Source organism: Chaetomium tenue (genome assembly GCF_020726465.1).
Source record: "Chaetomium tenue strain MPI-SDFR-AT-0079 chromosome Unknown F5144scaffold_2, whole genome shotgun sequence".
In the NCBI taxonomy this organism is placed as follows: domain Eukaryota; kingdom Fungi; phylum Ascomycota; class Sordariomycetes; order Sordariales; family Chaetomiaceae; genus Chaetomium; species Chaetomium tenue.
In genome coordinates, this window is record NW_027117330.1 from 2,924,232 (window position 1) to 2,950,467 (window position 26,236).

Consider the following 26,236-nt stretch of genomic DNA (forward strand, 5'->3'; position numbering starts at 1 on the left):
CCCTCCAACGCCGCCATATCCTCAGGGTGCATCGCCACCACCATCTCAATCCCCTCCTCCTCAACACATGCAACCTCCCCCCTCCTCCACGGCAACACAATCACAAACCCATTCGTCTCGGCCCGCGGCACCCTCATAAACACGGCTTCCCCACCCCCTCCCCAAAATCCACCCTATGCACCCCCATATTCGTAGGCACCTACTTTCCCTGCATACCTACCTATATTGTGGAGGCAAGGAATTCTTTTAATCACAGATCAGCTCGGGTTCTTTTCTCGCATCTGTTTTAGCCGATTTCCATTTTTATTCACACCTGCACCCCGCCACGACACTGTACCTACCCTACGCAGATTGTTTGTGCTAGATCAACGGTTCCCATTCCCAAATCCAATGGCCTGCCTCGCCGGCTAGATGTTGGCGGTCCTCAGGACTCAGACCAGATTCCCGAGAACGATCCCCGAACACCTCCTGAAAGGCTCGCAACCTGGCCGCGGCTTCATCCCCATCCGGAAACCCCCAGACATTTACGAACCACTCAACGTTGAAGTGCTCGCCTTTGCTCATGTCACGGAGAAGAGTTTCCCATCCAGGGTCAGAAGGATCGTCCATGGAGGCGCCAGCCATGAGCAGGTCGTGAACAGAACCACCCCTGCCTATAGCGACTGCGCATTGAAGCGCAGTGCCAAAACAACGGTCCCGTGCCTTGTAGTCGACCTTTGAGCCAACGCTGCTGCGAAGGAAGGTTGATAGCTCAATGGTTCCGTAGAGAACCAGCACGTGAAGAACAGGTAGGCCGTCGATCTCGGCGCCAACGTATGGATTATGCTGCAAGAGCTCATAATAACACCTTTTGTCGTCGTGCATGGCGGCGGATATCAGGTGAATATGGTGGTTATCATTGCAGCTTTGCAAAGCCTTGCCTTGGCGCCATTCCAACAGAGCGCGGAGAGCCCTGATCGCACGGCTTTGAAGGGCAACGTCAATTGCGCATGTAGGGTTGAACTGACCAGCATGCGCGTGCGCCGCGTCTGGATCTGCTTGCACTCGCTGGCAGGTGTCGGGGCCTTCAGACACACATGCCGTTTCCGCAGGTGTCTGCGGATCGGCCTCGTACTTAAGCAAGAGAGCGACGATAGCGGGCAGTTCAAATGCGCATGCGCGATGGAGTCCGATGTCAACATCTTTTCGTGTCAGGCTTGAATCCGATAATGAATTATTCTCCTCCCTGGCCTCCCTGAGGAGCAACTCGTCGAGGATAAAGCGTAGGATGCGAGTGTGGCCAACGTCAATAAAATACGTCAGCGCCCCAACGTAGTCGTAGCTACCACACCCGGGTCCTACCTCGACTGCGAGCAGGTTCAAGAGCCGAATAGGCTCATTGGCCTTGGGCCCGAAGAAGAGGCATTTTAGGGCGTCCCTGAAGGGTTGTGACCATTTCTCCAGGCGAACGTGCTCGGCGAGTTCAAAGCCGCCATCTGCTGAGCGCTGGGATAGTGGAAAGTCCTGCAAAAATTGCTCCAGGTCGCGATACAAGTGCAATTGACGGGAGGAATGAAACAAGTAACTGAGGCAGGCCAATGCGAGCTGCATGCGTGCCTTGTCCACGTCAATGGCGAAGTGCTTGACTTGCTGAAACTTGGGATCGGTGACGATGTCGTTAGACTGAAGGAACTCTATAAACGAATAGTGGCCAACCGTCACAACCCAGTCGGTATTGTTTTCCGGGTCGGGCAACTGGACGCCAGGGGCCTTCTGGACGAGCAAGATGCCAGGTAGCCGGTCGACGATGCCGCGTGGATTAGGGAACGAAGGGTCGAGTTTGAAATCGGGCTGCTCGGGAGCCGGGAGTGGTATTCGGCAAGCCTCTCCCACCTCGGCAAGGTTCATGGGGCCATTGACGAAAAACAGCTGCCAGATCAGAAGACGGCGAATGGTCTCATGGTGAGTTTCGGGCACTTTGAGAAGCGCTTCCTTGTACAGGGCGTTCAAACCATCGGGTAATTTTTCCAGGAGTCGGCTGAGCTGCGTTTCATTGAGCGGAACCTCTCTGCTAATTCGCGAGAGCGCAATTCGGGCGTATTGTATACTGCGAGAGGCCCGGTTAGAGCGCTTCTTCGTCAACGATACCCAACATGGCAATTAGTTGCAAGGTAGGTGCACGTATACTTACACCCCGTCTGCTCTCTTGAGGAGCTCGCCCTTGAAACGGCTTTGTAGTTCTTCATTCTTGTGGAGACAGCTGCCCTCGAACGAGGGCTCTCCGAGCGTTGCATCAATTAAGTCGCTGATATCATGATCGCTCTCGGCGCGGTGATTCCTCAGATCAATGATGCGGGGGTTTATCCGGCACGAGAGCCCTCTTATGTCTGGCGCGGGCCGACTGCTGACGAATAGGTGAAGATTCTCCGACCTCTGTCCTGGTAGGGCCTGCAGCAAGTCCAGCAGATGTTGTCGTGGGTTGCTAGGCTCCCCCCCGTAAGGCGAGTCGGCAGGGCCAGTATCTGGGCACTCGTCCACGCCGTCGATGACTACGTATGCGCCGCCAGGACAGCTGGAAATGAACTCTTGTAGGACGCTGTCAATTTCCTTCTCGTCGTTAGGTTCGGCGATCTGCTCCCTGAGCAAAAGAGCTGCCGCGGTAGCAGGTCCGGCGGCGTAAAACTGCGCAATGAGCGACTTGACGATGTTGTCACGCTTGAACGTTTTCGGTTCCGAGAACCGGACGAAACAGTACGCGACAGCGGCATGCTGGGCCTGCTCTCGACAGTGTTTCACGTGGCCATTGAGATGGGTAATCACAGTCTCGCTATATGGAGAGCAACCCGCAGATGCGAGAAACACGGTCAGAAATTGGGTAGGTAAAGAGTGAAACGGTGGCCTCACCTCAACAGGGTTTTCCCGGCGCCAACTTATTAGTAGGCCAAGTTAGCCCAGCTATTCGCCAGCCGTTCAAATAGGGGAGCGACTCACCGTGGCCGTGGAGCCAGAGCACCGAGTTTGGGCTGGTCTTCCACTCCACAAACTCGTTGTTCTCCAAGAGCCATTTCCCGACGGGGTATGGTTTTAGATGTTGTCCGTTATCGACTGCAGCAGAGGCGCCATGGGTACCACCGAGCGATGATGATGGGACGTTCTCGGTTCTCTTAGGGCGCTGATACCGGATCGAACTCAGCATTGCCTCGTGGTCGATCACTTCAAGACTCTTGAGAATTTGAGAGCTGTCGTCCCGCTCTGCTCTCTTAACGAAGCGTTGCAGCAGATTGACTTGGCTCTGCAGTAACTTGACCTGGTCTTGGCCAATCGCCGTCAAAAGCCTTTGGAACTCTGCTTTATGTTGGATGAGGACTTCAGATATAGCTTTATCGACTGCTGTCTCCTTCTCCTTTATCCCCTGCAATTGAGCCTTCCAATCGTCCCGTTTCGCAAAATCGCGAAGGAATCTCGCAGGCGTATTTCGAGAAAGGTAGTAGACATTGTGGGCATAGAACCTGAGGATATCGCCGTATAACTGGGAAAGTGTCTTTCGAAAGACGCCATGTGCTGTGTTTGACTGTTTGATCTTGTCAAGGCCTGCTCCTTCGAACTCACGAGCATAGAAGGACTCCCTAACATCGCAAATTGCAATGATGACAGCAATGTCCTGTAGGGAGCTGACTCTTTCGTCATTTGCGGCCAGGGCGCTGACGAGAGGCTGCCGCAAGTTAGCATTGGGGAGAAAAAGGAAAAGATTGAAAACCTACCAGCAGGAGAATACAAACACCGGACCAGGCCAAACTTGCGGGGAGGTACCCTGAAGCTGTGATACCAGCCCCAACCAAGTCTCTAGCGCCGTTCACGACCTCAACTGTGGCCTTAATAGCTTCTTTTACCCCGAAAGGGCCCAGTGTCCATTTCTTCTCGTCAATGAGTCCCTCTAGCGTCTTCTGAACCCTGGCCGTCTCTGCTCGTTGATCCGCCTTGTTACTCGCCAGGTCATCAATACTAATTCCCAATAACTTTGACGCGACGGATTTATACTCTCTGAAGAAACAATCGCCGTCCCCTTCTTCCTCGCTCCTTGTGAGATTGGCGTACTCTTCTCCCCAGAGCGCTGAGATTGGACCAAAGTATTCATCTTCTGGCTTTGGTGCTGTGTGTGGCACTTGGACATTGTCCGCAGCGCTCTCACTCGTCCTGGGGGTACTATCTGCTGATACGCCCGCGGCCTCTATGGAGATGATGCTTTTGTTTCCATCCCTCTTTCGTCGAAAAAGGTGCCGCCGCAACGTGGAGCGAAATCCGCCAGGCGTCGGGGGTTCTGGCCCCTCGTCTCTGTTCCGAGTCTGTAGCGCGCCGGGCGCCATTTTCTCAAGGACTAACCTAGAGTTGGGATAAGGAAGGTAAAGCGGCCGGAGCTTGGGCGGAGCCAACCGCGCAAGAGTAGACTATTATTTGGGGATCAGTCAAAACTTCGAGATGCGATCGGAGGGTTTGTGAGGGCGATCTAGAGAAAATTTGCAGATCCTTCGACAGGGGGTCGGAAGCTAGAGAAGGTCTTATTCACAATATGATGAGCGATGTCTAGCCATCAATGGCTAAGGCCTGCAATATCGACTCGCAATCATGAATAGTGAGGTTCGCAGTAGACGGACGTCGCTTGATGCCCGAGACGGCGTAGCATTTGGGCACAAACCATGCCCAGTGGGAACGGAAAATTTCAAACATACGATTCGTTGAGCGGGGTGTGTGGAACAACTCCCCAAATGATCGCAGAGGGCGATTATTATGTGGGGTCGATGCACCGTTAGGTCTTGGCAAGAATTGTTCGATTGTTCGATTGTTTGATTGTTGGATTGTTGGATTGTGAGTTTGTGAAATTCAAGCTAGCCAATCGCAATCCAGTCCCCACATGAGATTCGCCTCATGTCCAAGGCTTCCCGTCTTGTACGATGCCCACTTAGAATATGCAAGACTCGCTGTAACGTGTCTTCAACCGTCTTCCAGTCTGTCCGATCAAATAACAGCAAAATATTGAAATTTATGTTGAGTTCTGCGTCGTCGAGCTCATGGTGTTTCAATGGCTACCTGCGGGTCTGTTGGAGCGCGCAGATTATCGCTCAATGGCAATTGTCAACAGATGTAGAAAACGGCCCAGTTGAGAGGCCATATCATGCATCTCACAGATTGCTCGTGATTTGGTGAGGGAGCAGCCACACGCCCTGGTTTTGGGTATGTCTGCGGGCCCATGCAACCGTGTCGAGAGTTGCATGGTTTTCGAGACAGGGGAAAGCAGACCATCGTCAAGGCGATCCAGTCAAGGCGATCCAGTCAAGACGTGGATCATGCAATTTGGTTCGCAGAGATCACTCCACAATACAGACACAACGATCTGTATTGACCCAACATCCATGTTTGCAGATGCACCTAACCAGTTTGGTTTGTTGGGCAGGGCTGTTTCAGTCGCCTATGGCGTCTTAATGGTCAATGGCTTGTCCTGATGTACTGGCAACGCGATAGTGCCTGCCTGCCCTGCATGATCGGCGAGGGTAACGCCGGGAGAAGGTATGCGAGGGACTGTCAACGGTAGAGTGACCTTTGGAATGAAAGTCAAAGCATCCAACAAACGGAGTTTTGATTCGGGGACCTGTTCACGCTGGTCAGTCGCTTAATCAGCCCTGAGCTGAGCTCACCAGCCAGCAGGTATAAGGATGCTCCTTTCTTGCAAAGAACCTCGTTATTGCTGCAGCCTCGACAGCTATTGGTGTCTTCTACTCTCGATCAGAATTTGCCCGTCTCCATTCCAACCCATTGCCTCAAACTTCAAGTACCTATAGCTGTAAGTGCAAGAAGCCCCCTGAAGAGTAGCCTCTGACCATGCATAGGACTCCTCACCATGTCGGATGCCAACGACAACAAGAAGTCGGATCCACTAGCTCCTCCAAACTCCCCGGTAAGTTTCCTTTGAGCCGGCTGACTAAGACTGAGCTAACAAGATGACCGAGTAGACCAACCATCCCAATGATTCCGCTGAGAGTCCGAAAGATGACACAGGCCAGGCGGCTCCAGAGGCTGATCATCCGCCCCCGAGTCCCGTCAACGGTGATGAAAATGGCAACCACGATGTTTTTATCAGCGAGGTTCTTAGTGTAAGAGGATCCTGTCCCAAGACAAGGGAAAAGCTGTTAATTCTATAGGATGCTGACACCACAGCTTCATCTTTGGGACCTCGACCCGGTAGTCAAGGCGGAAAGCGCTAGGCACAGCTCCTGCCCACACTCGTTTGACATGGTGAAGACGGACAACACCCTGATAGAATGGTGTTGCTCTGCTTGCTACGCCACGCCACTTTGGTGCATCTATGAGTGTCGGTACTGCAGGTACCACTTGTGCCCTAGCTGCATACACACTAAGTAGAAGTTGTTCACAACTAGTTCAATCTTTTGAAACATCGACGCCGTTAGTGCGCTGCTAGATTCATTGCTTGACATCTTTGCGATGCCGGCGCCCGCCGTTTATGTCCCTTGCTTCACACGCAGTTGTTCTACTGGGGCCCTTTAATCAGTAAAAACCAACGCGATCTACGACGTCGAGCAGCCTGGGACGAGGGATGCTGTGCCGGCCAGGATTGTGCGCTTGCTGAATACCTACGGGCGAGGTGAAATTTGGGTACCCACTTAGATTACGGAGACGGCGTCCAATTGGCCGGATTCATCGATCGGAACTCCACATCAAAACTCCGAGTTGGTATGTGCGGGCGGGGTATCGAGCCTCAGGAAGTGTTTGGATTTCCAAACGCTATATAGCCCAACAGAACCTTGGTGCCACCCACTCAAACCCCAACATTCCTTTACTCTCGACGGCAATTCTACCAAGGCGTTATGACGACACCAAGACACCGGTTCATCCGGTTTACGGTTTCAGGAGAGGCTGCGCGACAAGTTCAACGATCTGTTCGCAACGGAAATGGTATGTCCCCCAAGACCTGCATGAACTACTAGCTTACAACCTTCTGAGGCCTCTTACATGAAGGGGTGGGCAGAGGCGGAGCAAAAAGCCATCACGAAATCTGCCCAGCCACGATTCTTCCTGCTCAAGAAGGACACAACCGTCATATGGACAAAAAAGGGCGAAACTAGTCTGGTGATACCACTTTTCATTGGCACAACGGAGGTCTTGGTTCGCGCCTGGGATAGCAATGCGGGGTATCAGATTCAATGGTACAGCGAGTTCGTTCTTCACCTTGATGAGGAGACGGGCATTCGGCCGCTAGCACAAGATCTGATTTTTCACTACAACCTCTTTCGGCTGGAAGGGAATGCACAGGCAGAAAGGCCCGCAGAGCAGGAGGAGGAAGGGGACGAAAGTGATGGCAAGCCGCAGGAAAACTTAGAGTAGAATGTCGCTCATGAAAACATTCCACTCATCCTCTTGAGGAGAGTCCCCTGCTGCTTGGCCCAGTCTTCCAGCTTGCCCTGCTGCCTCTGAGAGCATGTGCAACCCGTAGGGGCTCTCAGCGGGCATCAAACGCTGGCACTCGGGGGACACGACTGTTCCGAGGGCGATACCGCTGGGCGTCTCCGTAGCGTCTGTCTCGTTCCCCATCCCCACTCCGCCTGCAGCGTGCCCTCGACTGTTTATCGGTGCCGGCCCCTCGAGGTACCTGATAGGTAAACACGATCCATCGGGAAGGGTAACAAGGCCGGAGGCATTGGAGTGGCCGCAAGCCGAGGGCTGTTCTATGGATCCAACCGCCCGGCCAACTGACACGGCGGGCTGGGATGGTGATGCAGCAATTCCAGGGGAATCCAGGCTGCTCGATCGCAGATCTGCGCGGTGCCCACTTTCGTCCAACGGGCAGCCCCGACCATCTAGCTGGCCTGGTAGGCCCCCAGCATCGGAATCGTTTGGCGGCGAGGCGATACCAAGCAGGCTGGCATGGGGATGAGAAACAGGAGAGTTGCTGTTGATCCATTCCGCGGGTCCAGGGGGTGGAACAGCCCCCGCAGAACGCTTCTCTGCATGTTCCTGTCCGGCTACATAGGCAAGGATGTCGAGAGACGACAGATCTTGGGCTCCCGAAACTCCCATCCAGTTGCCAAGATAAACTCCGTAATCTTGACCCGTCCTCCGTCTTTTTCTTGGTGGGTATGGCGTTGCCGTTTCGCTGCGGTCTTGCGGGTCAAGGTTGATGGTCGCGGACGATGTTGCTGAGGTACATCCGACGAGATGCGTGTTCGTCTCAAGGTTTGAAGACGCGACGCCAGAACGTATCGTGGGCATTTGGCTGCCCTGCCTGCCGCGCCCCCGCTCCGCACCCTGCCTCCCAACGGCGGGTAATCTCTCGAGCCCAGGTGGAGGTATTTCGTAAATATCTCCGACCTGGCAAGCGACGAGCTTCCCCGATTTGAGTATTGCCGCGAAACACTGGAAATCACTCTCCTTATTGAGAAGATCTACTTTGAGGGCTTTACAAATTTTCGAGTAGCTGCGCTAGGTTAGCCGAGAATAATGCAGCGTTCGATTGATCTCACCTCCATCGATTGCCAGTATGTAGTTTAACAAAGAATGGGATCCACAACGGTAATGAGGCTTGCACCTCATCCGGCCAGTTTTCACCGGATTCCTTTGGACAGCGACCATAAAAGGACAAATCTCGGCCACCTGGGATAAAGTAAGTCTCAAGATGAGGTCAAGTGCCTCGAGTGAGATGGAGCCCGACATACCGAGAAAAAAAAGTTCAAAAGCACGTTGCCAGAGTCCACGTCGGAATTGACGCTGCATTTCTTGAAGCAGCCATATCACCGACGCCCGATCGTTCATGAGTGTCCGATCTGATTTCTCGCTGTTGCCACCGATCGCTTTTAGGAACTTCCGATGGGCGTCATTGACTGAAGCTAATTCATTACTACTTAGATAGCGGCTCACCAAGCTTAGCATTCCGCCCTCGTCGCTGTTCATTCTGCTTCTCATCGGCAAATTTCCGCACCGCATCCTCGTAGAAAGCCACCCTACGCTTGCCGGTCCCCGACTTCCGTTGCTTTGTGTGCAGCTTGAGGTGAGCCATGTAGTTATCCCGCCGGTTGGCAGCATGGCTGCAGAACTGGCAAGAGAACGATACACTATGATGCTCGCTGAGCCAATGTTAGTCCTAGTGGGGACTTTCTTCTATTTGTTTGACTTGCCTCTTAATGTGCCGTTTCACGTGCTCATTCCTGCGGTACGATTTCACGCATCCTTCTACGGGGCATTTGTATGGTTTTGCCGGCCTGACATTGTCTAGGGCGAAGGTGCTGTCGATTCCCCCCACTACGCGACGCTTCTTTTCTTTCTTGATCCCGGCCCGCCCGCCGGATGGTGAGCACCGTTGTAGTTGTTGGGGTCCTGGCGCCCCATATCGCGTTCGCCCCACCAAGACGCCCTCCATCGAACACAGAGAGGGGGTCAACGGCATTGTTATGCTGTCGTCGTTTTGCTTGATTAGGTCAGTTGTCCCGACGAGCGTCGTAGAAACCTGTTGATCAGAGCTGATGGAGCTGTCCGAATACAGCTGATGGGCCACAATGTCGGACACGTGGTCGAAGTGTGTTGTTATAGCGGAAGGGGTCAATAAGTGAGACCCGGGACTGAGGCAACCGGCAAGGTGCGTGCAGTCTATGGTGTGTGAAGGAGTCAGTTGAGTACCGTAACTCCCAAGGGATTGGCCGAAAAAGTCACCCCTCTCTCCCGAAGGTGTGACAGGAAAAACAGGATAGATTGGGTTGGAACTGTTGTCGGTCTTGGGCGCCGTCAGGAAGGAGGGGAATGTGGCTAAAGAAGCGGGCGTGAGATCAAGCGGGACCGCGCCGACTAACGAGGCGGAGAAAGAGCCGAAATCGAACGAAGTTGAAAACGGCAGACCCGAATCATTGGAGGCTGACATGCGTGCACCGACGTTTGACGGAGCGAAGCAGGAACCAAAACCAATCGAATACGGTGTCGGAGTTGAATGGGCAAAAGTTAGTATGTGAGGATTGAAGTTTGCCGTTGGTGCTTTCAGGTTTTCCGCCTGGAGATTGTTGAAATCGAAATTGTCAACATCGCCGGAGTCAGGGGCTATGTTAGAGATGGATGAACTAATGAGTTGCATCCTGCTTCCGGCTTCAATCAAGGTGCTGCGGCGGATATATATGAGCGGAATACTGGGCTAAGATGGACGGTAACTTTGGTTCTGAGCTGCGGAAGAAATGGGAAAGATCTAGTAGATAAGTAGATAGAAACAAGGGATGTCCCCAGAGACCCGGGGCAATGTCACAGCTCAACTTGCTTAAAAGGGGGTTCATTCAATGAGGATCCTCGTCGGAATATACTCTCTCACTCAGGCAGTCGAGGGATGTTCAGCGAAAGGGCCGTGCGGAGGTCAGAAATCCTTCAGCGCCCGATGCTGACCACGACCCAAAGGGTGTCCCTAATTCAGCAAGGTCGATCAGACTGTTCACCACAGCGGCAAAGGACAGAGTTTTCTCAATCATAGAACGCACTTACCGCCCACCTTTCCGAGACATCCGTGAACAGAATGGCTGAGTAGCCCCCGTGGCCGCCTACTCCCTCGCAGATGAGCACCCTTCGGTCCGGTGGTTTTTTGATATTTTTTTTTCCATCTTTCGGACCACCAGTGCTGAAAGAGTCGATGATCTACACGGCTGGGAAAACAAGGGCGGGTAATATATATGGTATGTCTATAAATGTACTGTGTAAGGGATCGGATCGAGCGTCGGTGGGCTGAGCTTTGCAAGGTCCGAAGCCGGGAGCCGAGTCGGCTGTGTCGTAATTGGCAATAACTATCGCCCAACAACAGTTAATAGGACGTGCTTCGGCGACCGATGCACCTACCCGCAGCGGCAGCTAGCAGGGTGCGGAATCGTGATTCTCGCGCCATCCAATGGCTTGTATCAAGGGATCGTCTATAGTGATTGAGCGTAGGGATGTGAAGATCGAAGAATAAAGGAGCTGGTAACCCCCAACGCCACAACGGCAACGGCCCGCTTTGTCACAGTGGGGGCATGGGCATCAACGAGCCCAACATTGCGAATCAATAGGGGCGGGATGGCACGCACGTGCGCAGGCTGAGGCTTTCTCTCAAGGGAGGCCGAGGGCAGTTATCGAGAACTAGCCGCTCGTCTGCAACAACATACTGGCGGGGGCGTTGCAGGGTTCCATGGAGGGGATTTATAGGGCCGCGGCCGGGTTGTAGGAGGAGTTGCGGCTGAGCGTCGCCCAAGCCCGTCGGCTTGCTTCCAATCTGCCTGACTAATCAAACCCACAAAGGTGGGCCTTTTTGTTCATTCAGCAATGCTGTCCGCGCGGTGGCTAGCGCCCGCGCCAAGAGTTCCTCTATCAATCCCAACCAGACGCTCTGCAGGTGCATGGATTTCATAGCGGTCTTGCCGTATTAAAAGCATTTGTAAAATTTATCTAAAGACACCTTCTACTTACAACATGGCCCACAGGGATGCCGGCGCCGCCTGTCAATGATTGCGGTTTACACCGCAATCACGGGGCACGGTCCAGGTCCATACGTATGTACAGTTCAATACTTGTTTGTTTGTTAGCGCGGCTCCTGTGACAGGGGTCCTGGTCCAAAAGTTGAAAAACCCCAGCTCAACAGCCGAACAACGGTTAAAAAAGAAAGCGAATGCGATATTCAGAAACACCTGAAGAGACTCTTTCAATCCAATTCTTTTTTTCCTGAAAACATTGGTGGTTTTACCGTTGAGTTGGGGATTTTAGCAAGGGCCCCGGTCTTGAAGTCATGCGCTAGCGAATAAACAGGGAGAGGACTGTACATCATTGGGATTGATAGCAATCACCCACAACCAATCGCTCCCGAGCTCCCGAGCTCATTGCGGGCAGCCGGCTCCCTCACAAAGCATGATGTCAACTCTCAACTCTTCGCCGACGCATCGACCGACTGCCAACCCGGCACTCCACAGGCGCCCACATCATGTTCGTTGCGGGCGCTCCAGTCATTTAGAAGACTTAAATAAAAAGTAGACCTTCATCGCCCTTTTCTGCTACGCATCTGCAGCTCTCCGAACCGCAGCCTTCCACAACACAACCCAAGAACAAATAATACAACAACCATCTCATCCCTCGCCAACGTCGTCGCCGTGCCTGTCCACCAGGACTTAACGTTAATTGCTCCCATCACAAGCGCAGAACCGGAGGAGCATGGCTGCGAGATGGCGCTGCTGCCGCGGTTTGTGACGGCTCCGACCGCCGCGTCGATGCTGTTTTATCGGATGGTCACTTAACCAGATCCGGGCGAAGAGTGTGGGCGATTACAGCTTGAGGGGGAACGACCACCTCTCAACGCAGCTTACGAGGCTGGCCGCGTTGCGGCATCCGATCGATGTGGCTACGTTTGCGAGAACGATTGCGGATATAAGGCATTCCTGTCTGGAGACGTTGCAGTTGCTGCGCGACTTCTTTTTGCTTCGCCGTGGGGAGTTTGCTATGGCGCTTACACAACAAGCGGACGAGAAGATCAGGAGCCGGTGGAAGCGGGCGGAGAACCTTGCGTATCAGAAACGCGATGGATTGAGCAATGTCATTGTGAAGGAGGGGGAGGTGGCCGCTGCCCTGGCGAGGAATGATATGGTGATTGCCTTCCTTGTCAAAGGCTTTCTCATGGTTTGTGGCGTTGTCCACACAACCCGCCCCCTAGTTGTTGTTCATGGATCAGCAATATGCGCACCATACCCCATGTCAATCGTGTAGAACTGGGTGTCAGGATTGGTCTAGTTGCCGAGGCTCCCATTGCATTCGCCCTGGGGGATCTTGTCCAACATCGCATCGAGCTCAGGATCCTCGTTCTGAACCGCGAAGAACGGGTCGGTTGCCGCAAGGTCAGGAAGCTAGTGAACAGTGACACCCTGGGTGATGAGAGGGTGGGTCGTGGTGACCTCAAACAGCGCCGACATGGCCATATGTGGGTTATACTTCGCAAACTGGTAGAATCCCTCCAGGGTGTTGTGGGGCTTCACCACTGGCCCCGTCTGTGTGTTGACGCAGATAACATCGTTGCTCAAAGCGGTGAGTTTTGCAATGATCGGAAGCCGGTTGGTAACTGGCAGGCCGCCGTTAAGGCAGTTCATAAACAGGCCAAGTCCGTTCATCGGCTGGTGACAGCTCTGGATCCCTCGAAGTGCAGTGCGCTCGAGCTTGTGTGTGCCGTCGTCTTGCTGGATTAGTTTCCAACCTAGAGCCGCCAGGTAGCTCTCGCGGACAACAATCCCCATGTGCTTGATGGCAAACTGAATCCATTTCTGCAGCGTAACGTTCTCGGCTGCCAGAAACTCCCGGATTGCCGAATACACGGCACACATAAAATCCCACTCCTTATGGAACGGGTCCTCTTTCCAAAGTATCGTCATGATAGGCGACTTCTCTTTCTGTGTGAGCTGGGAGAAGAGCCCCGAGTAGTATGCTAAGGAACGTTAGAATAAGCCACGAAATCGTAATTTACGGGACTTACCACGATAACCCATAAACCCGTTGACCTTCTTCTTGGCGGGTTGCCGCTGGTTTTCGGTGCGCATCATAGTTGAGAGTGCTTTCATGGCCGTCTCGCGATCTCCTTCAGTAAGGCCTTTGAAAGTTTGGATGATCTGGTTGATGCCCGCCATTGTTGGTCAATGGTGCAGTGTGTTGTGGTGTTGAGGGTCGAAAAGTCGATTGTTTTTGAATGGTTGAAGCTTAGTTAGCGAAGATTAGTAAAGCACCAACGTTTGATTGGAGGCTAAACATCAAGCCGGTTCGCTTACCCAAGACGATATAGGCCTTAAGTCAGTCCCTTTGTTCATTTCTCCCTCGGTGTTCTACCGTGAGAATGATATATGTAGGCGGCAGAACAAAGGCAGTCTCGAAGTGTAGGACCCCTCATTTACGACCTGGCTAATCTTCCACAGGTCTATTTCAGGTCTTCCTAGTGTTACAGCGCTTGCTCGCGGAGAGGGGAGAGCACAAGGGTGACAAGAAGGATAAAGAGGACGAAAGATGGACCTCTCAACGCTCTTATCGGCCCGACACTCGCCTTTCGTTCCGCTCTCCGCATTTTCCCGCACCCTCCATCGATAGACTTATCTAGATCCCCCGTCCACAAGCACGTAATAAAGCCCAGTCCGCCCGGCCCCCCAATCCGCACATATTGCTACAAGGGAGGGTCATGAATCCAGCGATGGCGGTGTCTAGGATGTCCGATTTAGGGAAGCCCGGGTGACAGGGTCCCCACCCCACCAGCACCAAAACCATACGCCACTGATCCGCTGCGCGGAGCTAATCTTTGATCAGCCGCAGGATGGTGGGCATCTGTTGATGGATCCTCGCGAACGGTCTCGGGAAGAAAAAGGCCAACCCGGTCCCGGGCCTGGCATCCGAGACCTGTGCTAGGTGACCATACAATCGATGCGAGACCTCTGGTCAATGACGAAGTGGGATCCCACACTTCCAAACCGCCTTTGTTCTACCGCCCACCATTTTCGTCCAGACCGGAGGGTTAACCTCTGCTCTTCAAGTTCAGGAAGACTTGGCGCGGGACGTTAACCCTCACTGAGCCCAACGTTCAGTGTATAGTCCCAGTCGAGCAGCGCCCTTGGGTCCGTGTCCGCCGGTTCCTCCTTGAGTCACTTTCGGCGGAGAAGATGGCAACGAGACGGCACGCTTAGTGACTGGGGCGCTCTTGGGTCTCGCGCAAATGATGAACTTAGTTCAACCCCTTGTCCTTGGCCATGCCCTTACCCAAGAAGTCTGCCAGACCCTTCCACAGCTGGCCCGCCGAGGCACGCGGCAAAGACCTCGGCCCGTGGTTCAACCTTGGGATCCGTCAAGCCTGCCAGCCCCTTATCTTAGCGCCCTTGGCCAGAGGTCGTGGTTGGGCCCCAGATGAGATTCGCGCTCTGTCTGAAAATATTAGGGGTGATGCTTATAGCAATACTGCGCATGCTTACTGCACACTGTAAGTTCCAGCATAATAGCCAACCGCCGCGTCTCGACGCAGTGGATGAGTAGAGCAGAGCTTCTCTGATTATTGCTAGGCACATTTTTACGGCCAGAAAGCCATGTGAATATGGCATGAAACGAGATTTATAGGGTGTGCTTTCGCTAACCCCTCAGGAAACCTTTCTTGCCCGGAACTGCGAGTTAATATGAGGAAGGTCAAATAGAAACCTTGTCCTGCTGGGGTTCAGTCTGATCGAAGGTGTCTTGCTGTAAGGTACTAGGTTCGAATGTTCCGGAAAGAGGGAGGTCCTCGCAGATATATATCTCCGGCGGCCCGATAGACTGGAACTTCAAGGCTCAGAATCCGGTCAAAGAGGCGCGATGGCAGATTCCTGCGATGCTCCGAGTGTTGAGCTCTCAGAGTTGGAAAGTTTCTTTCCGGCCGCCTCTGTCGGGTTTTGGAGAGCTTTCAAATTTCATGACCATGTGTGGGCCGATGCCCAAGTTGCCTTCAATGAGAGCGCTGAAAAAGCGCGTGAAAGAGGGAAAACTTCAGAAAATCCAAGCCGGGCATGCGACATGACCACCTCGGCCAAGCGGGGTTAAGCGGGGGTCAGCCAGGTCGGAAGGGTCGACCAACAGAGTCAGCCAGCCCCGCAGCAGGGTCGGCCAAAGCCAAGTTGCCAACCACCCGCGCAGAATCGCCTCCGCACACGATGAACCACCTGCACAAAATATAGCAGTTTTATCTCCCGTTGTGGAGTAGCAAGTATGCGGAAAATTTGAGAACCGAACTACTTGGTGGGATCAGCCGCGAGAATGCGCTCGACATATTGGTGATTGTTCTCGACAGTCGTAAACGAAATGTATCCGCTAATTAGATATATAGAAACGGAAGCAAACAAACGGCGGGCCGGAATCGATTATTCTTGGTGACGATGAAGCCGACCGAGACCAGCCAGCACCAAGTTACACGTCCGTCTTACAATTCCCCGGCTCAACATTCACGATCTACCGGGAAAACCTGTTGAGCTTACACCCTGGTCAATGGTTGGAGGGTAAGGTCATCAACGGTACTCTTCGCCTCCTCAAGGAAGTCAGCAATGACAGCGTACAGGTTGTCGATTCAGGGGACGAAAGGGTGACGGGAGTCGACTTCCACAAGTCCAAAGTCCTCCTGCCTATGCTGATCAGGGGCAACCACTGGGTCCTCGGGGTTTATAAGGACAGTACCGGGCTTTTGGTTTACGACTCCCTTCCGAGCTCGATCACCAAAAGCACCCTCTTGAACAAAGCTCGCAGCTTGTTGCCGAAGCTTTTCCAGATGGATGACAAAACCAACCCAGAAATCACCATCACTTCGCCGTTATTGCAAACGAATGCCGACGACTGTGGTGTCTTCAGCATCATCGCAGCTTTCCATGAAACGATGGGTTTTGGAATTACACCTACGGAGATCGATCCTGATTTCTGGCGAGATATCTTGCTCCGGCTGCTAAGCCCACAACCTTATGTCGAACAGGTTCCGGTTAAGACCCAAATCGACTTGTCGGGTCTGCCACCAAACGCCCGATCATCAGAACTTCCTACCGTTTTCTCCCAGTTCTTCCAAACAATCTCCGTCAGCCTACTTAAGCACTCAAATATAAGCAAGAAAAAGCTTGCAAAGTGCAGTCTGAACCCGCCATGCAGGGACTGCCAGATGTACATATACCCAACTGGGTGATGAATTGCTTGGTCCCCGGTGAGATTGCATGAGTACGAAGTGGCTCTGTTTCGGGGAGCGCGCGGGATGATTCTCAGCCGGTCGGCCATCAAAGTCACAAAAGGGGGGGTGGGCAGGAAACGGGAAGCGGGATCCTTGTGCATGCACCAGATCTCTCGGCATCGGATATACCCCTTGTCCCCGCCTCGAAGCAGGGGTAGACCCCTGGAGACAAGAAAAGAAATTCTGTCTCCAAGGTTGACAGATATGCACTAGTTACCGTGTTGCGTTGGAGCATGGCACTCTGTGGTCATTTGAATTTGCTCCTGCAAACCACAATCAGCGATGGATGTCACCCCGCAGAGTATGCTTAGCGTAGGCTCCCGGGTTGTCATTTTGCCCGTCAATCACCACAGGGTGTGTGTAAGCGTTCGTGTCTCTGAATTTCCTCTGAAGCGAAAGAGCTACCATGAAAGCTATATCCGATACGTACCTTGCTGCAACGATGTGCCTATGGAAGAACTTAGCAACATCATCGACGACCTACATATCGCAGCATTCGGCGCTGGAGGATGGATATACACTGGGTGCGTGTCCCAAGGTCTCACTTGAATCGTCCGCTCCTAACGAAGTAGTCGCGATGTTCTTTCTTCGCCGGAGGGAGATGTTTCGTGTATGGAGAAGTCGTGGGTCGTGCGGGTGGGACAGGTCACGAAGTCGGTCGTCTGGACAGCTTCGCACACTTCCCTGCAACTCCCAAAGACTCCGTCGGGCCAACCGCCCCTTTGCCTAAGCGCCACTGGAGTGTGTTTATCAGTCCGGGGAGTCTGGCCCTTCGTCTGGATGGGAAATCCATGAGATGTAGTGACGTGTGAAGATAGCCGGCCAGTAAGGAGTTTCAAGGAAACTCGCAGCATCAACGGGGGGCATTGTGAGATGAACCAAGTACAAAAGACAAGGCAGATGGTTACCTTCCCGCATGTCGGAGGGCAAAACCGTCAAAAGGGTCGTCGATTTCCAATCTAGCCACCTCAACCGATGTTGGTTCGGCCGTATTTCGAATAACGATTCGCCTGGCGGGTATCTTCTTCTTGCGTTATCATGCGTATCCGTTTCGGTCGCGTATTCGCCGGTGTTCCGGGGGGCTCGGGGGGCTCGGGTACGGTTGTCGGAGGTGGGTTGGCACTCTTAAGTGTTATTCGAGGCGGGTTGCGTGCCGGGACGGCGGTTGACTCGCTACCCGCCGCAACACCAGAAGATTGCCTAGCGACGGCATCAACAGTCGTTAATACGACGAAGTGGGCGGCGAAGTTGTGGAATATATCTGGGTGGCTGGCCGGGCTGCTTGAGGATGGATTTTAGGGGCGCCGGTGTGGGCCCGCTATTTTCCATTCAAAAACAACAAAACAACAACAAAAAGATCAAGAACAATCGCCACAGCAATGCAAATAACTTCAATTACGGCGTGGTGCGGCCGTTTGAATCGCTGTCTACTGATTCTGGCCGCCTGGGCACCCGCCCGCAAAATTTAGAAGCGGTGTGCCCCGCGCGCGCCAAGACGTCCAGGCGTTTGCACCTCACAGGGGGTATTTACCCCGCACCACCAAGTCCACCATCACAGGGTTATCCATTGTTTTATCACGCTCACCGGCTCGTATCCCAGCTTAACCTCACAACTCTAGTTTCCCCACACGATTCTAAACACGCCCCTCCCCCACCTTCCGAATAACCGTCACGGTGACCAAAACAACCAGCACGACCAACCACGCCACAGCGGACGCGACGCCGACAACCAATATGTTCCACCGCTGGCGCCTCGTTAGCAACTCCGCCTCGCCGTGTGTATACCGCCACGGTGCGGCGTCAAACGTGCCCCAGTAGACGAGCGGTGCGATAAAAGGGAAAATGCACAATGCGCACATGGCGTAGTACCACACCTGACGGCGCTTGCGGGCCTCCCATGACGGGAAGAAGTTTTCGGTGGCGGCGGACCCAAACGGGACGCCTGCGCCGACTGCTGCCTCTTCTCCCGCTCTCGATGCGCTGGCGCCGACTGTTTCCGTGGTGGGGACGCGGTGTAGGTTAGGGGGTGACATTGTCATGGTAGTGGCTACCGTCATGGTGCGAGCGGTGCAGCGCTGGTTGCTAGAATCACCGCGATGGGGAGTCGAGATTCTCTTTGACGAGCCCATCCTCGCGAGTTGGGCCGTCCTCCCGTCGCCGTGCTTATCGGCCTTCTGTAAGCTAATCAACGGAAACGCAACACTGTGGCGGGCAGTTTTCTGGATGGCCTGCGCATTCTCCTTGTGCTTGTAGACGTTCCAGTCAAAAATGTAATCGTACTGGAAGCCTTCACGGACAAAAAGGTTGCGGAAAATCGCTCGCAGATACCTGTAGTCAGGTTTGTCCTCGAAGTGGAGTGACCGGGCGTAGTTCAGGTAAATGGCAAACTCATTGGGCAACCCACGGCAGAGCTCATCGGTAGGCGTGCTCCTCTTCTTCTCCATGATGCGGCCGTGCTTCTCGTCCCTGGTGGAAGCCTCGAGACCCTGCCACGGGAGCGAGCCACGACAGAGGTAGAGCATGACGTAACCGAGTGACTCCATGTCGTCGCGGCGGGACTGCTCGACACCAAGGTGGGTGTTGATGGAGGCATAGAGTGCCGTGCCCGTCAGGTTCTTATTCGATCTGTAGGGGATGTGGGCGTGTGTCTTCGGGTTGCGGTACTCCTTTGCAAGGCCAAAGTCAATCACATTGACCTGGTTGCTACGTTTTCCAAGGCCCATAAGAAGGTTCTCGGGCTTGATGTCGCGGTGGATGAACGATTTGGCGTGGATGTATTCGATGCGCGAAATGAACTGATCGGCGAGCAGCAGGACCGTCTTGAGCGAGAACTTGCGGTTGCAGAAGTTGAATTGGTCCTCTAAGCTGGGTCCTAGAAGATCCAGAATCATAGCGTTGTGGTCGCATCCACTACCGAACCAGTGAACAAATGGGATGCCAACACCGCCAGCAAGAGACTTGTAGACGCGAGCCTCACATTCAAGCTGCGGGTGCTCTACCTTGCGACTCTCGAGCTTGATGGCCACCTCCTCGCCGGAGATGATATTGGTCCCCAAATAGATATCGCCGAACGATCCCGAACCAATCTTGCGACCAATCCGGTATTTGTTTCCGCCGTCAATCTCCTATTATCCATCAGTAACCAATCCGCCCCACGGCCAAGAAAAAAGGCTGGTGGTGCTATCCAAGCCAAATTCTATGTGGGATTTCGTACCAGCGCCATCTTGCTGGCCGCGTTTATTTGATCGCGCGGTGTGCGGTGGGCACGCCTCGAATTTGTTGTGCAGGTGGTGGGGAGAAAGTCGCTTGCGCTCTGCAGGGTGTTTGGCTGTTGGCACTAGGCCAGTTTCTTTCCCGGCGTTGTTTCCCCTCCAACTTTTGGCACTATTCTGTAACTTAGCGGTAATTACTGAGGTCTACCTTGATTGCCGAACCTTTTACACTCCTCTTGTGGGACCGAATCCTAAGCCTACACGCCGGCATCTTGTGGCTCAGAATCGCCCCTCCTCAACCATCTCTTGAACCCCTTTACGATCGCCACCTCCGCCGTCACTGCATAGATGGTATGCAGTGGCGGTATCAAGATGTTGCTAAACGTCACCTTTAATACAACCTACAACGGCGTCCAGTCCTCCGGCAAATCCAGTCTTCAGCCTCCCTCGCAGCAGTGGAACTTGCACTCGGGGCCCAATTCACATCCGCGTCTCTCGCGCCGATGAGTGGTCATGCCGTGTCTTTTTAAAGCAAGATTACGACTTTTGTCCACCCAACTATCCGCTCACGGAGCGAGACGTGACAGGGAACCACAAATTCCCACCGTGGGCCAAACTCGACCCCAGTTGTCAACCACGGCGCGAGTTCAAAACCGCGAGGAACCAGTTTGATTCCGAGAATCGAAATCATTCTTCGCTGTGCCCAAGTTGCCATTCTGAATCCATCGACCCATTACCAGTTCTTTATCCCGAAGCTGAAGGGCGAAGCATCTGACAACACTCGCGAGCAACATCTTGAGCAAGTCAAGAAGAAAGAGGAGAGATCTGAAGGGCAATTCTCTCCGAATACCGTAGCGCTGGAGGTCAAGGGTACGCGAGAATACATTTCGCGCCCTAGTGCGATTATCCTCTGCGCGGTTCTGATGAACCAGGACACGGAGAATTCCCTTGCCCTCAAGATCATCAGGGGCCAACATGCCCAAAACCGGTGTATCAATGTCATGACCAATTGGCCGCTGCCGGGACAGCCTTGTCCGGGTCTCCGTTCCGGGACGCCTGCCCACCGGCCAGGTTCAACTAGCGCAAGGGACTCACCGGGGAGTTGCGAGGCGCGATTAGGAACATTTCGTCTAACAAATATGCGAGCTACGCAATAAGCATCCAAATTTCTTACCGGCGAATGAGCCACTCGTGGTGTCCGATAAGCCCGCGACCATACAGCACTGACATATGCAATGACCACGTTGAGTGAGATTAGTTCCCTATGTTACCTGACAAGCAAGACCATCATACGGCAGCCGGCCTCTGACCTTGACACGGCAAACCCGAGCTGGTCAACCGAACAATGAACTCCTCCTCCGAATAACCACGTCCGAGTCAACCATGTCCGCCGGTAATCAAACATTCACTAGGCGCCCTCGGAACCTGGATACACATTATGGCGCGGCTCTGGAATAGGCTAGACGGAATAGAAAAAGCAGATGAGGACGGCGCCTCCCACATCCCTCCTTAAAGGCGATGTGCCTCGACCGCACCACAGCCAGTTCCGATCCCGAGCAAGTGAACCCGAGCAACCGGACTCAAACAATACCGATATATCCTCCCTGTGCCAATGCCCACGCGCCGAAAAAGAACAAAAAGAAAGAAAGAAATGTAGGCGAGTCGGTCGCCGTTACTTCGTATTGGCCCACACCTCCGTCTCGATGGTGGCGCGGTTCAGCTGCCGCCGGCGAACGACCATCTCGGCCTTATTGTCCGGGTCGAGAAGCAGGGTCAGGTGCGGGGTGAAAAACCCACCCTCGCGGTTGATACGACAGCCAATCTGTAGTTGCTTAGCGACGGTGCCAAGGGGGCCAAGCAGGACGAGGTAATTCGCCCGGGCCAGGTTGAGACCCTCGGCGATGATGCCGACGGTGGTGACTAGGACTTGGGCAGAGGGGGGCTCCGTGGGGTGGTAGCATTCGCGCCGTAGCCGGTCGAGAGAGACGGTGACGAAGGGCTCTATGGCAGCCACGCGGTTGGCCGCGCTCATGCCGCGATCGACCATCTGGACGGGGATGTCGAAGGTGTTGGCGATCCATAAAAACGCCAGGTGGGCGACGAAGGGCGAGTCAGAGTAGACTAGCATCTTCTTGTCGGACACAACGTCGTTCGTACCGTGCGCTGGCTCTCGGTCGGCCAGCATTTTGCGGATCTGTATATCGAGCTGCTCCATCTTGGTGCTGCCGTTGCAGATGTCGCGCCAGAAGGGCCATGCCTTAGATTTGGCCCGGGCCTCCATGATGGTGCCCTTAGTGAAGACGCCCCGGAAGTCCTCGCCGGTGAGGCTCCAATCGCAGTAGGGCGCTTGGCAGTGGAGGCGAGCCAGGGCTGGGAACGTGGCGCACAGCCTGAGCAGGCGGAAGCTGCTGCTAGTGTTGGGGGCGCCGGCACTGATCTGGCGGACGAGGAGCTCGAAGGTGGGCTCGGTACCTCGACGATGTTCTGGCAGCTCCTCCCACCTGGCGTGGCGCTCGTCCAGCAACGCTTGCACCTCATCCTTTGTGGACGAGAAGATGTTCTCGATGCAAGCGGCAAACTGGGGCGGCGGCGGACAATCCACGACGTTGAAAGGGACCATGGGCACGGTTGACAGCGGCGCGCCGGCAAAGATGTCGTCTCGGCGGCGGCGGAGGGTGAAGGTGAGCACGAGGGCGCTGAGGTCGGAGAGGAAGGCCTGCTGCTGCTGCTGATCCGATTCCGATTCCGAGCCGGCGGCGGCGGCGCCGAGGCCGCGGGCGAGCGTCTTGTTGTAATGCGAGGTCAGCCGCTTGAGCGCCTGAAGCGTGGACGTGGCGGGCGGTCGGAGAGGGCTGCTCCAGCCGGCGCCTGGGTGGTTCAGGTGCTCCACCAGCCTCTCGAAGTCCGCCGGGTCCCGGGTCATAGGTGTGCCCGTCAGGGCAAGGAGGTAAGTGGGACTCCGAGCGCGCCACTGCCAACGCCGGATGCGATCCCAGAGCATGGTGGTCTCGCCCTTGATGCAGTGGGCCTCGTCCACGATGATCCTGCCCGGCTGGACGGCGAACTGGACTACAGTGGGCGGCCGGCGGCGGTCGGCGGTGACGGCGAAGGTCGAATCGATACTCTTTACGGCCGACGTGTTGGGAATCAGCAGGATGTACCGAGACTGGCCGGGCTTGGGTTTGAGCCTGGCGCCTTCGTCTTGCAGGCCCGGCTTCTTGCTGCTCGTGGGAGGCCCGCGGGGTAGCTTGGCGATGTCGATGTCGGCGATGAGACTGCGCACAGGCGCGGGATCGTCGGGCAGCGTGAGGAGGATCATGCCGTCGTCGGGGCTGGCGTCCACGAACTTGGAGAACTCATAGGCCCACGATCTCAGGATCAGCTTAGAACCAAACACTACTGTAGGCCCGTGCGAGAGGTCGGCAGCGATCCTGGCGGACCAGCTGCCGGCCTCGCAGGGGCATTGGAACCCGTGAGTGTAGGTTCCCGACGGGCACTTGGTGCGCTCGTCATCGGCTGTGAGGTGCTGGTCAGGGTGTCGGGAGACGTGATCGGCCTGCGCGCGCAGGCGGTGGCTAAGGACGGCGACGGCCAGGGACATGACCGTCTTGCCGAGTCCCATTTCGTCAGCGAGGAGGGCAGTAGCGATACCACGGGCCGCCTTGCTAGCGAACACCCAGAAAAAGGCCCAGAGCTGGTGGAACCGGAGGCCTTTCTTCATGCCCGGAGGGGTATGTGTGAAGCCAGGCTTTAGGACGTCGCTGGGATCGATGCCGAAGAATTTGCACATGTCGCGGCGGACCGCCTCAACGATGCTGGGGTCGATGGGTCCTGGCTCGAACGCCTCTCCGTCCTCGGGCTCAACGAGGTCGGGCTCAGCGAGGTCGGGCTCGCTACCCGAAAGGACGTTCGTAGCATCTCTATCACGTAGATAGGGGTCAAGTTCGTCGTCCGTGAGGAGATCTACGACCTCTACACTAGGTAACACCGGTGCGATAACGTCCTGAGGAGTCTGACCCGAGGGCAGCGCCCAGATACGGATGCTCACGGGCAAGGTAGGGTTGTAGTAGCGGTTGGGGTCGAGAGGGACGCCCGAGGTCTTGAGCTGAGTAAGGAACAGCCGCCATTCGCGCTCGTCGGGGATGAGGGCAAAAGAGGTGCGCCGGTCGGCGTCCGCCGGGGAGATATACTAGATCCGTAGGTCGGAGAGGCCGAACCAAGCCACGAAGCCTTCGAGAGGGTAGCGCGCGGGATCGTCGAGCGGGCGGGTGATGTCATCGCCGCGCACGATGGCGGATAGGGCATCTTCCGGACACTCTCGGGGAGGGCCGAACGCAGATACCCGGACCAAGATGGTGTCGAGGGAGGGAGGGTAGGACCGAGGGGTCGATTTACAAATTAGCATCTGGGCGCAGGCAGACCCAGGGAGCGGGGAGGCGGGCGAGCGAGTCGTGTCCGATGGGGTATGTGGGGTGGGACCCGGGCCAGGCTCAGGAACGCCCGGCCTCTGCCGCTTGGGCGTGCTGTCTTGACTGTGATTCTCGCCAGCCCGCTTAGAACCGCGCGTGCTAGACGTGGTGGTCTCCACGACAGCGGATATAGGTGGTTGAAGTTGTGCACCGTCGCGGCGCTGGGAGGAAGGGTCGGTATAGCTGCACGCGGGTTCATGGTCAGCGCCGGGCGACCCACGAGAACGGGGTCGGCAGATCGGGGGAGAAGCTTACCTAACGTCCATCTCGGCTGCAGCGATCTTTTGGATGCGGCTCGGTGATGGTTCCTGCGGCAGGTTAGGTCTGGCGCCTTAACAGAGGGAAAGAAAAAAAAAAAAAAAAAAAGAAATAAGTGGAAGGGTTGCCGTACCTGGTCTCGCTCGTCGGAATTGGGAAATCGAGGCGGCAGACGCGCACGCGGTTCGCGGGTGTGTTCCGACGTGGTAGAGTCGAATTCTCCCGACCTGCAGAGGATCGGGACTAGCTGCTGGCCGCGCGAACCGACAGCGCACTGGATTTGTGTGGTAGTTTCGATGGTTCGCTCGATCTTAAGATCGAGTATATAGGATTGGACAGGACGAGAAACACACGGAAGGCCGACCATGCAGCGGTGCGGTGTAGGCGAGGGAGAATGACGAGGGAGTTACGAGTTGAGGAATTGTTTGGCAGGGTATCGAGGACGCGTGCGAAGTCCGAAGAACATCTATGTTCCGAAGGGTTCCTACTCATGCACCACGCCACACACGTATCGCAGAAAACAGGCAGGTATGGGAAAGGACTTGTCATCTACGAAGATCATTAACGTGGTCCACCCCCAAGCGGCGCACACCCCCAAGCGGCGCACACCCCCAAGCGGCGCACACCCCCAAGCGGCGCACACCCCCAAGCGGCGCACTTTTCCATAATTACACGACAAGAAACATTAATTACACCACCACAACGCCTATAATACACCGAAACTATACAGAGTTATATACATCAGACATTACCACATCTCCCTGACACGTGCGCGCATTGTGCCCAGGCTTTCCACACTTGCTACAACGCCGTGGAGCCGTCTCTGTTCGACCCCGCCGACCACCATTTTCCCGCGTTTCACGCTCTACCTGTTCCTGCACCTCTCTCTGGGCTAATAGATCATGTGCATCTCCTACAGTAAGTGATCCTCCAAGACGCACACGTGTTTTTTTGGCCCTTCGCCGCTTGCTCAGTGCCTCATTTGCCTTCTGTAAGGTACGTATCTCACCCGTCATTAGGGCAACCGAGTGCGCCAACGCCTGCGTCCCCTTCGCAAGCTGGTCGACAGCAGTGAGAATTTGCGTCGGCGAGCTTCCCTGGTGACGGGCAATCCGACTTTTGATGTACTCGGATTGCGAGACAGCCTCTGTTGGGTTCCGTGGCGTCTGGGAGGACCAAGGATCGGCAGCGGCGGAGGGGGGACCAGTTGGTGTTGGCATCCGTAACTTGACATCCAGCTTGGATATCACTGAATCGGGGTCAAAAGGTACTAGACCTGCACCTCTGAAACCCCCTTTGTTGTTGCTCTCGGTCATGGCGGAAAAGTGGGCGGCTTTGAAGGCGAGGAAGAACTCGACCTTGGTGATGTGGTTGATATGCGCTCTGACGAAGTGCTCGATTTGCCGACCGTACGCCGTTTTCAGGACACTAAAACACCCAACATCGAGTGGCTGGGTTATATGGGATGAGTGAGCCGGCAGGCTGATGGTGACAATGTTGTTCTGCTTGCAAAAGGCTTCGAATTCGGCCGACAGGTGACTCTCATGCCCATCAAGCACAATCATCCGATACAC

General features: G+C 54.9%; 8 protein-coding genes across 8 annotated transcripts; 3 read left to right on the top strand and 5 right to left on the bottom strand.

Moving 5' to 3' along the window:
* Nucleotides 1-360: 360 nt before the first annotated feature.
* Nucleotides 361-4,343, bottom strand: F5144DRAFT_599756 (uncharacterized protein; the record flags this gene model as incomplete). Its single annotated transcript, XM_066791032.1, has 5 exons — nt 361-2,086; nt 2,171-2,806; nt 2,884-2,908; nt 2,971-3,691; nt 3,741-4,343. 5 exons carry the CDS (start codon nt 4,341-4,343, stop codon nt 361-363), a joined length of 3,711 nt encoding a protein of 1,236 aa, XP_066646651.1.
* Nucleotides 4,344-5,708: 1,365 nt separating this feature from the next.
* Nucleotides 5,709-7,374, top strand: F5144DRAFT_627179 (uncharacterized protein; the record flags this gene model as incomplete). Its single annotated transcript, XM_066792285.1, has 6 exons — nt 5,709-5,815; nt 5,862-5,929; nt 5,985-6,125; nt 6,190-6,267; nt 6,901-6,945; nt 6,994-7,374. Exons 2-6 carry the CDS (start codon nt 5,873-5,875, stop codon nt 7,372-7,374), a joined length of 702 nt encoding a protein of 233 aa, XP_066646652.1. The 5' UTR covers nt 5,709-5,815; nt 5,862-5,872.
* Nucleotides 7,375-8,884: 1,510 nt separating this feature from the next.
* On the bottom strand, nt 8,885-10,105 carry F5144DRAFT_483238 (uncharacterized protein; the record flags this gene model as incomplete). Its single annotated transcript, XM_066785379.1, has 2 exons — nt 8,885-9,106; nt 9,158-10,105. 2 exons carry the CDS (start codon nt 10,103-10,105, stop codon nt 8,885-8,887), a joined length of 1,170 nt encoding a protein of 389 aa, XP_066646653.1.
* Nucleotides 10,106-12,872: 2,767 nt separating this feature from the next.
* F5144DRAFT_599758 (mating-type protein MAT alpha 1-domain-containing protein) lies at nt 12,873-13,643 on the bottom strand (the record flags this gene model as incomplete). Its single annotated transcript, XM_066791033.1, has 2 exons — nt 12,873-13,444; nt 13,493-13,643. The coding sequence occupies 2 exons, from the start codon at nt 13,641-13,643 to the stop codon at nt 12,873-12,875; spliced, it is 723 nt and encodes a 240-aa protein (XP_066646654.1).
* Nucleotides 13,644-14,744: 1,101 nt separating this feature from the next.
* F5144DRAFT_545201 (uncharacterized protein) lies at nt 14,745-16,590 on the top strand (the record flags this gene model as incomplete). The annotated part of the gene is made up of 5 exons (XM_066787346.1): nt 14,745-14,971; nt 15,180-15,224; nt 15,767-15,821; nt 15,854-16,508; nt 16,559-16,590. 5 exons carry the CDS (start codon nt 14,745-14,747, stop codon nt 16,588-16,590), a joined length of 1,014 nt encoding a protein of 337 aa, XP_066646655.1.
* A 253-nt stretch (nt 16,591-16,843) lies between these two features.
* Nucleotides 16,844-17,640, top strand: F5144DRAFT_123431 (uncharacterized protein). Its single transcript, XM_066782221.1, has 2 exons — nt 16,844-17,247; nt 17,296-17,640. The coding sequence occupies exons 1-2, from the start codon at nt 17,006-17,008 to the stop codon at nt 17,516-17,518; spliced, it is 465 nt and encodes a 154-aa protein (XP_066646656.1). The 5' UTR covers nt 16,844-17,005; the 3' UTR covers nt 17,519-17,640.
* Nucleotides 17,641-18,154: 514 nt separating this feature from the next.
* On the bottom strand, nt 18,155-20,079 carry F5144DRAFT_562550 (kinase-like domain-containing protein). The gene has a single exon (XM_066788328.1). It carries the CDS (start codon nt 19,612-19,614, stop codon nt 18,358-18,360), a length of 1,257 nt encoding a protein of 418 aa, XP_066646657.1. The 5' UTR covers nt 19,615-20,079; the 3' UTR covers nt 18,155-18,357.
* A 1,528-nt stretch (nt 20,080-21,607) lies between these two features.
* Nucleotides 21,608-25,029, bottom strand: F5144DRAFT_545203 (P-loop containing nucleoside triphosphate hydrolase protein; the record flags this gene model as incomplete). Its single annotated transcript, XM_066787347.1, has 4 exons — nt 21,608-24,124; nt 24,161-24,587; nt 24,660-24,712; nt 24,796-25,029. The coding sequence occupies 4 exons, from the start codon at nt 25,027-25,029 to the stop codon at nt 21,608-21,610; spliced, it is 3,231 nt and encodes a 1,076-aa protein (XP_066646658.1).
* Nucleotides 25,030-26,236: the final 1,207 nt, after the last annotated feature.